This window comes from Nothobranchius furzeri, chromosome 2 (genome assembly GCF_043380555.1).
Source record: "Nothobranchius furzeri strain GRZ-AD chromosome 2, NfurGRZ-RIMD1, whole genome shotgun sequence".
NCBI classification, from domain to species: domain Eukaryota; kingdom Metazoa; phylum Chordata; class Actinopteri; order Cyprinodontiformes; family Nothobranchiidae; genus Nothobranchius; species Nothobranchius furzeri.
The window spans coordinates 58,326,053-58,337,928 of NC_091742.1; the positions used below are offsets into that span (position 1 = coordinate 58,326,053).

Genomic DNA, 11,876 nt, shown 5'->3' on the forward strand with positions numbered 1-11,876 from the left:
CCCACTTTGTCTTCTTTGAGGGATAATAAATGTCCTGAGCACTGCCGTCTCCTCCTTTGGCCATTATTTCAGCTTTAGCTTCAAGAAAATTTTGGTCGTAAACAACAAAGTGCGCATGTGCCGCCGGCAACTTTAGCAGATGATACGGTGGCTGGTAAGGGTCACCGCGCCTACACCGCAGCCATGGTAATCCACCGAGATAATTTTTTTTTTAAAACAAGACGGTTATTATTATTGTCAACTTTTTTACCGGGATTTACCGCTACACCGGTTACCGTGACAACCCTAGTCTTGACACAAATACACCCAGGGAGTGATGTAGGGCTTAAAAGAGTTAAAGACATAATGTGACACATCGGCCCATGTGGCTGTTTGTCGCTCATTTTCTGTCCCTCACTCACGAGTGGTTCATGGGTGAGGGACAAAGAGAGAGTCTTATTCGTCAGCTTCTTGCAAACGTGGAACAGGATTTGCTGTAATGACACTTTGCAGAGTTGACAGTGCAACTTCTCTTCTTTCAAAAACCATTTGAATGTTTCTAATGGCAGAACCAGATGCAGTTACTGTAATTTAAAGTAAGCATGTAAATACTTCATTGTTCAGTGTCAGAGCATTGTTTTTACGGGAAAACCATGCAGGAAGCTGTTTCGGTAAAACTCTGCATGCATGTTTCTTGAATACATAACTTTAGCGGTGATCCTCAACTCCCTTCCCCGAGGGCAAGCATCCAGCATGTTTTACTATTTTTCCTGCTTCAACACACCTGAATTTAATCAGCAGCTGAATAACAGGCTTCTGCAGGGCTTGATGAGCTGCTGAACAGGTGAACCAAGAGTGTTGGATTAGGGAAACAACTAAAACATGCTGGGTATCGGCCATGATGTCATTTTCTATTATGTTTGTAAATGTTACCATATATTGTGAATATTGTGCTGGAGCTTGATTAGAAGGAATTTGTGAGTCAAATTGAAATGATGCCAAAAACAAGTGATGAGTATATAGTGTGACAGTAGCAGTATCAACACGGGAAAGAAGACATGAGCGTGTCGATAGCCTTCTCTTTTCTGTCATCTCCCTCTCCTTAGAGTAGGTTGTCATCTGTCAGCTTTTAATGACATATGCTTTTCAGCTAGTATGCTTGTGACGTTGGCGTTAGGGATGTCCCGTTCAGATATCGGAAGTGATTCGATATCGGCCCAAAAACAGTGTATCGGATTATATCGGACGGCATCATAAATCTCCAATATAAGCAGTCTGTTGAGTTTCACATTTTTTGCAACCAATGGTTACGAAAAAGTAGCCTTTTTTCATACTAACTGTTATTGGCTCTTGTTCTCCGATTGAGTAGTATCACTTGATCAAGCCTTTCATACGTTCCACACTACAAAATAGGTAAAAGTATGTATGATCTGTGTAGAGCTGAAACAACTAATCGATTTAATCGATTATAATCGATTATTAAAATAGTTAACAACTTTTTTAGTCATCGATTAGTTGTTTAATAATCATATTTTACCGCATAAAGTCTATTTTTTACCACAATCTGACATCGGTTACAATCTGTTAAATTTGCCGCCAGTGTGTGGCAGTAATGAGCCACTGATCTACCAGTGGGGCCGTAGAAGAAGAAATTAGCCAATAAGTGCCCTCGGTTTTCATGACGTATCACGTTACTGACGCGCATCTTGCTGTGAGAGATGGCGGATCAACAACAAATACGGAAGAAAAATAGAAGCGACAAAACAAGAGAAACCCCGGACAAAAACCTCACGAGTATGGAAGCACTTCACTAGATGCCTTGAAAAGACCGGTGACCTACAAAATATGCAAAAACCATGGCACGACGGAAGCACGACGTCCCTAAGTGAACATTTGAGACGAAAACGTGGGGGCTGATGCAGCAGAGGAATGTCCGGTAAGTAACAGAAAATAAACAAGCTAACGCAGATCACATTTGGGACTTAGTGTTTTAGCCGAGTTCGTTATAGTGGATGTTAAACATGTTTTTTTTTTTTTGCCGCGTCAGTTTACGGTGTTCTACTTCTGATTGACTAGATGCAATCGTGAATCTCCTCCGTGTTGTGAATCATGCGCTTGCCAAATTCAGCACGTCTGTTTATAAGAATGTTCTCGTTAAGAGAAAAACGGCACAAACCCATAACTATGTTCCTCATTCAAAAAAGGACAACTCTGCGGAGAAAAATATACAGACGAGCTGTGTCCAGGTGAATATAACGCGGCATAGTTGTACGCTTTCAATTTTTAAATACAGGAGAAATTCAGAAAGTCCTTTTTTTAACTATTAAAAGGCTGTTTTACTATCTAACGCTGTAAAACGCCTCACAACACATTTTTGTCAAAATAAATGATCACTGTATTGTTAATTAATTCAAATAATGTAATATTGATTTAGTGTTGTAGTGTGTGTGCTGCTTTATTTTATATGTGTACTTAATTCAGTTTATTTGTGTTTCTTATGCAGAAAAAAACAAGCAACGATGGACAACTACATGGGGAACAAGACACTCACCCCCAGCAATGCATACCACTTACAAACTCTATTCCAGATTCTACATTATTTTTTATGGAATTTACCTCTTATATTTTGATGCCAAAAAATTATTCTGGACTGATATTTTGCACTGTTTAGCTCATTTTACACTGCTGACTGTGGTCATGTGCAATAAAATAGATTGCAGTCAACTGCACAATTCTCTTATGTTTTTCTTTTTCTTAACTGAAATGTATTCATCACTTGTATAGGTTAAATAGCTAAACAATAACAAACCGATAAATCGATTAATCGAAAAAATAATCGACAGATTAATCGATTATGAAAATAATCGTTAGTTGCAGCCCTAGATATGTGCTGATAACGTATCAAATTGTATATTGGGATGGGTCAATACTTAAGGCTGCAATATCGGTATCGTATTGGAAGTGAAAAAGTTGTATCGGGACATCTCTAGTTGGCGTATCCCAGCAGAGCACGACATTGAGCAGTTTGACACATTCTAGAGCTCAAACAGGCCTCTTTTAGAGGACAATGTTGTCAAGTTGCCACAACGCCGAACCGGCACCGGGGAGCCTTAGGTTGTATATAAGTGGTTTGATTGTGGCAGTAATGTGTTTTTACAAAAGAGTAAGCAATGGTGGTATGTTTATGTTTATTTATTTGGCAGACGCTTTTATCCAAAGCGACTTACAATTTATAACCTACAGGGCATGTTGTGACCTGTGGGGGAAACCGGAGTACCCGGAGGAAACCCACGCATGCATGGGGAGAACACACAACTCCACACAGAAAGGCCACAGCCGAGTTTCGAACCTGCAACCTTCGTGCTGCGAAGCAACAGTGCTAACAACTGCGCCACCATGCAGCCCACGGCGCATGGTATAAAGGGGGTATGGGGCAGTATCAGTCCTGCCGGAGACTTCCATTTATCTTGGACACAACTTGCTTTTTACTATGATAACAAGCCCCAGCTCTAACAATGAGAAGCTCCCAGAGATCTCCATCACTCCAGTTTATCATCTCCACCGATTTGGTTAGCAAAAGTTAAACTTAGTTGCAAGCCAGAGCTCGGCAGTAACTTCCCACATGATCATAGCCCACCCTCTGTTGCGCCAATGCGTTAGCATTAGCTGATACCAATGTTATTTGCATTCAAAAGTCCAGCATTGCGGAAATATTACTAGCAAGTTTGGCAGAACAAATGCCGCAAAATTCCCGCACTGCCATGGTGGCAGTATTACGCCGATTTGCAAGCATGATGTGTCTTCTAACAGGGCAACAGTGTAACATGGGGCAGTTCTTTGTAGGGCTGTAGCGAAGTCTCGATGACGTTGACGGCTCGACTCTAAAAATTTGTCGACGTCAGATCCGGTAGTCGATGCACCACACTCACTTGTTGCATCCCCAGGAGTTTGTAAATAGAGGAAGAATCTGCCTGTTTTTCCTCTAGTTCGCCCTCTTCTCCGCCTTCACTAACATCTCCGCCAAATACCGAAGACCCGGAACAACGTTTGTCCGCTACTAGATTCCTTTCTTGTTTTGCCCGCCTTCGTCTCCCGGCAACGGAAAACAACTTCCGGGGTCAGATGCGCTGCTTCGTCTCTATCGCAGATGTAGAAAATCACCGGGAGCGTTACTCCCTTCATAAAGGGTAATAATATCTTTCAGACATTAGGAGAGCTGTTTTTGTGGTAGCAGTCTCTCCTCCGTGCTGGTCTGTTTGCCGGGTATTTTTGGTTTATTTAAACTTGGTAACTTGAACTTAACGTTGGTAAAGCTACTGTTAGCATCTTCGCTAACAGCTTCTTGCGTTTGGATAAGCTGTTACGTTTTGGTTTAGAGTTCATCTTTTTGTGGTGCAGATCTCCCTTTTATTACATTTAGAGTGTTGTGGGTTTTCGGTTTAGTGTAAAATATCACCTTGAGTTTGGTTTAACCACCCAGTTTAGAGTTTGGACCTTTGGAGATCCTTTTTTTGGTCCAGAACCCTGTAAACTTTGCCCAGTGGGACATCCCTAGTTATTTGCACTTTTGTTTTAATTTCCCACAGGCAGAATTAGTTTAATTATTCCCAACCTGCGGATGGAAAGATTTCTGTTTTTGTAGTTGTAAATAAATCTGGTCATCATTTTAAGTTTTAAATCCAGTGTTATTGTCCCTTCCTTTTTGCACACAAGCCAAACTCCCCAGGAAGAGTCGTAACACCACTCGCCTCACGCACATAAGAGACCAAAACAAAGCAGCATGGAGACACACCCTCTCCAACCACCTCTCAGGCAGCAGCCTGCACTCCCAAGTTCTACACGTCACCAGAACATAACCAACCGCAACACAATAAAAGCAGAGTTATACAAAATGGAAGGCCTGTAGTGTTTATTCTACTACAGTAACAATTTATCAATTTTTTTGAGGAATTTATTAGGGATTTTTTGGTTTTTACTAACTGTGCAATAGAAAAATAATCATTAGATTGTCTAAATAGTCATTAGAATAGTCGACTATTCGATAAAACAATCGTCAGATTAAAAATAATCGTTTACCCCCAGCCCCAGTCCTTTGTGATGGACGATAAACTCGGTGTGAACCAGGTTTAAGACAGTTTGCAACTTTTACAAAGAAAGATTGTTCAAAAAGACCAAAATTTCCATTTACAGATGCAGCTAATTTGAGACAAACGATTTAATCTAAATTAACTGCCAATAGGGGTCGGGAGGGGGGTGGTTCTTTGATGCCGCTACAAGCCTTGGGGCTTTAACCACATTTATTACATGTACTATGGTTGCCTACTGCATGTCACTCCCATCTTATCTAACACAATAATGGTGGCAGTTGTTACGCAGCTTTGGGAGGTGGTGTCATTTGGGGTTTTCCCAACTTGGGAGATCCTGTGTAAATATAGAGCCTGTGTGATTGTACCAGGAGGCCTGGAGTTGTTGTTGTCTGAGGACAGAAAACTCTGTGTCAACATCAAGAAACAATGTTTCAAAGCTCTCCCGATCATGACCGAGAGGTATGGAAATCATATGCTTCAACCAAAGTACAAAAAAGCAAGTGAATTAAATGATGGCTCGTGTTTTTTTGCAGAACTTTATCTTTCTGGTCCTCTCTTCCAGCAACAAACTGTCAGTGTGTGTTTTCTCCAATGCAGGAAGTATGTAAGAGAAGAGTTTGGTCACGGAATTGGAGTGAAAGCAAACAGGAGTCAGACAGGGGGTTGTTTTGTGAATGAAACATCCTGAATGTAGAGCGACAGCGAGGGCAAAAATCTGCTGACGCAGTAGAAACCAGCGTTCCCTTGGTGGTTCTGTAATCACTGCAAACAGCAAAATGGAAAGGGGGAAGTGAAGGAGGAAGAATAGGGGAGGAAATTCTTCTGGAAGTGGAGATTATATGTAAGAGAGGAAGAGAGTGACTTCAAAACAAGGGTCAGTGAGAATATGCGTCCTTCCACTGCACGCTGTCAGCTTTCTGTATCGCTCGTCTTAGCTGAGCGGTGAAATCAATGCCGCCAACAACAACACTGAGAGGACTTTGGCCTTTATAAAACTTGGCGCAAGGGTCTTCTTCAAAAACCACAACAATTCTAAGTTTACACCAGAATGTTACGGCTCATCCCTAACTGGGATTGGCAAGGTTTTTCAAAGAACCAAAGGCAACATTGATGAGGTACGAGGAAACAAATGTCTGCTCCGGAGGTTTTGTGCTCAAATGTAACCACTTTATCAGGCATCATGTTACTTCAACCAGATGTTATCAAAAAACCAAGAGCTACCAGGCTGGGGAAAGTGCAGTGCAAAGAAAAGTGCAGGTACAAGCTGTTCTGTGTCTGTATATCTGGTTTGTGAACACTTGAACAGTTGGCAAAGGACCAAGAATAAGGAGTGCCAAATTGGCGGCAAGCCAAGCTAAATTACGCAAAAATGTGCATTTCTATTCCCCCGGGTGTCTCATGATTGTTTTCCTGAAACACACAGACTGATGGACACAAACGGTCATAACAGGAACAAAGGAATAAAATAAAGGCAATAAGACAACCTGTGTGTGTGTGTGACGCTTCAACAGGCTCTGTCTGGTTTGACCAAACAAGCTCAATAACTTGAATGTGCCATCTCAGTGTTTCCCATACCTTGGCTCAGGCTACGGCTGAAATTCCAGCGCCATGGCTATGACATCTATATACAAGTAACTCTGTTGACGTTAGCAGCTAACAAGAGGTAATTAGCTACCAGAGGTGACTCTTCGTTCTCCACCATGAGTTGCTTTCTGATAAAAGACTTTCACTTTGTGGATTTTGCAATGTACGTGCTCTCTTTTGTCTTTGCAAAATGCTCCCAAACTTTCGAGGTATGCTGCCGACTCACCATGATGTCTTCTTTCTCCGCTGATTCTGATTCGAAGACTAAACTTAGAGCAGTTGGTCAATAGACATTATTGTGTTTTTTTTTCTTATGTCCCTGTCCTTGGCTATTCCTACCATTAGCTGAGAGTAAAAAATAACTAAGGTGACCTTGAATTAGTACTTTGCACTTCAAAAATATGTCTTTTTATTTATTTACTCAAATATTTTTTCAGTGTTTTTAAAATGTATTATTTGTTAATTCATTTGTTAACATTGTGTTTAAAGATTTACATTTATACAACCAATGGTCAATAAATAGTTGGTACATTTTTTCATACGTCCTGTTGCTGGCTTTTGTTCTCTGAGTAATATCACTTAATCAAGCCTCCCCTACATTTCACACTATGAAATAGGTAAAAGTTTGTATAATTTGTGCTGATAGCCTATCGGATTGATATTTTATCTGAAGCGAAATAGTTGTATTGGGACATCCTTAGTATCCAACCTTTATTGAGGATCTGCATGCAAACATTTGCTGTATTTATTTTCAATTCCACCTGCTACAACGAGATCTAACGATGTTGGATTTTTGTCACATATTCACATAATTTTGTCACAAAGTCACATTGGATGTGACTTGGAAGAGGCTGGTCCAAGTTTTCTAATTAGTCAGTCTTAAAAATTGTAAATATCATCTGGATTTAGTATCACAATATATAATTTTGTCTCTCCTGTATTGTGATGTCATAAAGCCAGACTCTCGCTAATACACAACCCTAACACCCCCTTTAAAATGTTGCCGATTGCAGGTTTGTCTAGCCAGTGGAGTCAGGTGAAAGTGTCTGGATTTAACCCCATTTCTAAATCCTGGAGTTCACCTGGATAACATGTCGCTCTTGTGACATGGGTTAGACTAAGATGGACTGACTTGGAACCGGCTGGCCATCAAACCTCAGCGGTCTTTCTGCTTGCACCCACATGGAAACAGCAGGACATCCAGGGATGTGATGAGGACAAGAGAACTCGGGTAATAATTTGTCTGTGGCCCTAAAATCACAAAATCGTCACGTTGTGCTGCTCTCTGCCTCTTAGATACAGAAAACAGAGGAGGGGGGTACATAAAACACTGGCTTCTGTGTGCTCTGCTACTCTCTTGTTTCTAATAGCAAGGTGATAGCAGCCATGGCCTTGAACTCTGATAAAGATTAGAATTAAACCAACAACCATAACCCTGATGGTGAGGGAAGTAGCAGCAGTCAGTCAGGAGTTAACATCTCACTACTGTGGATTTTTTTAAGTATAAAATACCATCGATATTTTTCAGCAATCCCAGTCACAGCCCACTGAGATACTGAAGTAAATGTCACACACCTGGAAGACTTTCACACATCTGACTGAATGGGCCGGGGGTCTGGATGACACGCTGATCAGACAGCATATATCAACACTATCATTTACCTTTGTGTGAGTGTAAGTGTGTGTGGTGGACATAAGGTTACTGCTTTGAGGAGTGGGGAGTGTGTGTGTGTGTGTGTGTGTGTGTGTGTGTGCGCGCACGCACGCGCATGTGTGTTGGGTTAACTCAGTTTGTCTTTTAACTCTAATCTGAGCCTTTGCCACCATAAAGGTCAGCGCTTCGACATCTGCTTCTCTCTGAGTCTTTCCTTTTTATAAAAGGAGGCAGGGAAGAGGAGAGGACCCCGGGGAAAGGATGCACGTGCACATCCACAGCTTTAATGTGTAGGTAAACGCACTCTGTCCGCAACACACACACCCTCATTTGATCCGATCAAAACAACCCAGGCCAGGAGGCTGAACCACAAGCTCGTGGAATTACAGAAACAAGGGTATGTGTCTCAAAACAAAAAGCTCAGTGGTATGGTTACACAAGAGCTGAGATGATTTCTGTCTTGGTAGCAGGAATAAAGAGGGGGTTGAGCTAAATGGAATCCCATCCCTCGGGGGCACAGCAAAGACAGGGCAGTGTTGAAATAAGTGATTCATGCTTTTATCATCTCAGGTGAACAGTGCAGCTCTTTCAGCTACACAATCCATCTCTCTGACTGAAGAAACTCAACACTGTTTGTTTTCACTCACACATTTCTGACAAAACAGCCACGTTTACTCTTTCTAATTGTTGTAAAACCCTTTAAGTGTTTAGGATTTTCCTGCAAGCTACACAACTTCATAAACAGTATGCATGCCATGCATCACAACAACCATGAGTTTTCACAATAAAAGTCAACAAATTAACTTCTTGAGCATGAAGTGAGAATAATAGGAGTCTTATATTTATCGTTCTCACCCCGAAAATTCAAGCAAATTAAAAATAAACACATCAACACAACATCATCAATGCAAAGTTAGATTTAGCTACTGAGCGAGGAAAAAATACTGAGTTAGTGGGCAGATATGTTTCTGCAGCCCAGAAAAATTAAGTCAGGATACCAGCAACAACCCTGTGGTTACGGAGCCCCTCCCCGTGTAAGACCAATAACATTCACATGGTATAAAGGAGGGGCCGAGCAGGTCTAGGCCCCTTTCCAACCGTTACTGTTTTAAAAAAAACCTTATGGCACTTCAATTTTCTGTTAAACCTCTCACTTAATCATGCAACCACACACACATACACACACACACACACACACACACACACACACACACACACAGGAAAACATATGAATCTGGAGATATCATCTGGACAGGTGGCCAGCCACCCAGACCTGACCCTCCTGCCCTCTTGCTTGCCCCCCTCTCACCCCTCTGCCTCCTTCCTCAACCCCCCCAACTAAAATCGGTTCAGGTCTGCTGGAAAGCCCCCAAATGAACAGCAAACCACCCCACCCCCCATACACACACACACACCTCCAACAAGCTTCACAAATGTCTGTCACCCACTGAGCTGTCTGTGAAGATTACAGCCCTCATGGTGGAAGAAAAACCAGATTGTATCATGTTTTTGTGAAGGAAAGGGAAGTTTTTTCAGGGTAAATTACAAAAAAGCATTCATCAGGATAAGATAAAACTATCTGCTGCTGGATTAAATATATTTTAAAAAAATCACAAGGCTTCTGAAAACACTTAGAGTTCATAATAAAGTTTCAGCACGCCTGGGTTTACATCAAAAACAAGCATGTTGCATAAACAAATCTAAGGAGAGTAATATCAGGAAAAATAGTTAGATTCACAAAATTAATAAGCAACAAACGTCACTGATTATAATGAAATTGAATTAATTAGCTTAATTCCTACATGTTTTGTTGGTAGATTTTTAGCTTAACCACAAAAAAATGAATTTTCAGATAATATACTACTCGGATCTTAAGAGATTGAAATCGCGATTTCAGTTGTTTTTAACCTAAATGTTTTAGACGAACAAAGCTCATTTAAATTTGGTCAGATTCTGAAATACTACTAAAGAGATTCGTGAGTCACAAACCTTGGTTTTACGTCGCTAGCTAACGTTTACTATCGGACAGGTGTTGTGCCGAAAAACGACTCCCTATCGCGAAAAGCACCCAAATACACACACATATCTTATTTAAATGACTACATACTATAATTTACTTAAAAGAAATGAACAAAACAAATCAATCTGTCACGTTTGACTTGTAATGTCTTAATGAACAAACTGTAATCATATGCGCTTCTCACGACGGGGTGCCTTTCGCGGCAGGGGTGCCTTCTTCGGCACTACACTGGCTAGCTGCTGCGCACGTTTAACGAAAACAAATACAGGGTAGTGGATTTTCCTTTAATTGCGTGAGAGTTGGAGTAAGGAAATATGTTGGAGCTGAGGTATTTCAATAGAAATGTGCCTCTTTGGTTGTGTTTAGATCGCAGGGCTAGTCAACAAGCTAACCGAGCGCCGTTGTCTGGCAGAAAAGACCACCGGGGGTGAAGTAACGCTTAGCCGGGGCTAGCTTACCCAAAAACACTGCAGCAACAGTCAGCACAGGCAAGAAACGATAACTGGTCAAAGAGGGGGGGACATATACCCACACTTACACACGTTAAGGCGGAAACCCAGATTTAGCTCACTAAACTTGAGGATGAAACACGTTACTACACATATGCTAGATTATAGAAAGTATAAAGTACGCATTTTCATTTGAATAACTTCTATGCTCTTCAGCTCCCACCGCCAGCCCCGAACCTCAGACTCACCCTGTCACAACAGGCGCCATCTTCCACAAACTCTCACCAAAACTCCAGTACTCGCGATATCCTTCCTCTCCAACAGCAGCCGAACAATCCGCCGAGACAACAGAAGCAGACTGAAGGTGTAGGGACAAGGGAGGCAGAGAGAAAACCGGGGGGAGGCGGTGGAAAACAGCAACACTCAGAGAGAGAGAGAGCGAAAAGGGGCAGACGCCACAACAACAGGCGTGGGAAACTTCAGAGATAACGCGAGAGTTGGAAAACTCTCACAATAGGCGAACACTGACAGCGCGCGGGTTCTCGCGAGATCTGCGTGAAGCGAAGTAGTTGTTTATCTTGTGGGGTTGGAATACTATTCCCACGTGTTTACCGGATAATAAATTACAGCACCGAATAGGTTTAAAGGGGAAAAACAATAAAGGCGAGGAATCCTCGGTTTCCCAGGCCCTCAAACACGTGTTGTAATCTTCTCATAACAAAAAGCTGTATATTATTGAAGCCAAAGGAATATTCGTTAGCATTTACACGTAAATAACTTTTTTCCAACAACTGTAATAAAAAGTTCTTATTTTGTTGTTGATTCTTTTCATGTAAAAATAACTACAAAAATGCTAATCTGTAAACAATCTGTGTACTTAGTTTATTTGTTATTAATATCAATATAACTTTAAATAAGTACAAATTAACAGAAGATATTCTACAGAGCAAATTGACATTTCCCTTGGGTAACATTGCACACCCTGTTTAGAATGTGAAAACAATGGCGTGAACACATGTGAAGGGGCTATACAAGGCAGATTAGTGCATTGCTATCACATTGGGGAGTCCCATGACCACCCTCCACACCAAACCTTAGTTAAA

The 11,876-nt window shown here is 41.4% G+C and overlaps 1 protein-coding gene and 1 long non-coding RNA gene across 2 annotated transcripts in view; one reads left to right on the forward strand and one right to left on the reverse strand.

The window, feature by feature from the left end:
• The window catches only part of rbpjb (recombination signal binding protein for immunoglobulin kappa J region b), a 70,365-nt gene extending 59,140 nt beyond the window's left edge, over positions 1–11,225 (reverse strand). Inside the window, exon 1 of the mRNA XM_054747746.2 lies at positions 11,022–11,225. Coding sequence (XP_054603721.1) covers positions 11,022–11,041 — 20 coding nt within the window. The 5' untranslated portion in view covers positions 11,042–11,225. The remainder of the gene's footprint in view (positions 1–11,021) is intronic.
• Positions 1,782–2,711, forward strand: LOC139063849 (uncharacterized). The gene is made up of 2 exons (XR_011517174.1): positions 1,782–1,915; positions 2,483–2,711. It is a non-coding gene; the product is annotated as an uncharacterized lncRNA (long non-coding RNA).
• Positions 11,226–11,876: the final 651 nt, after the last annotated feature.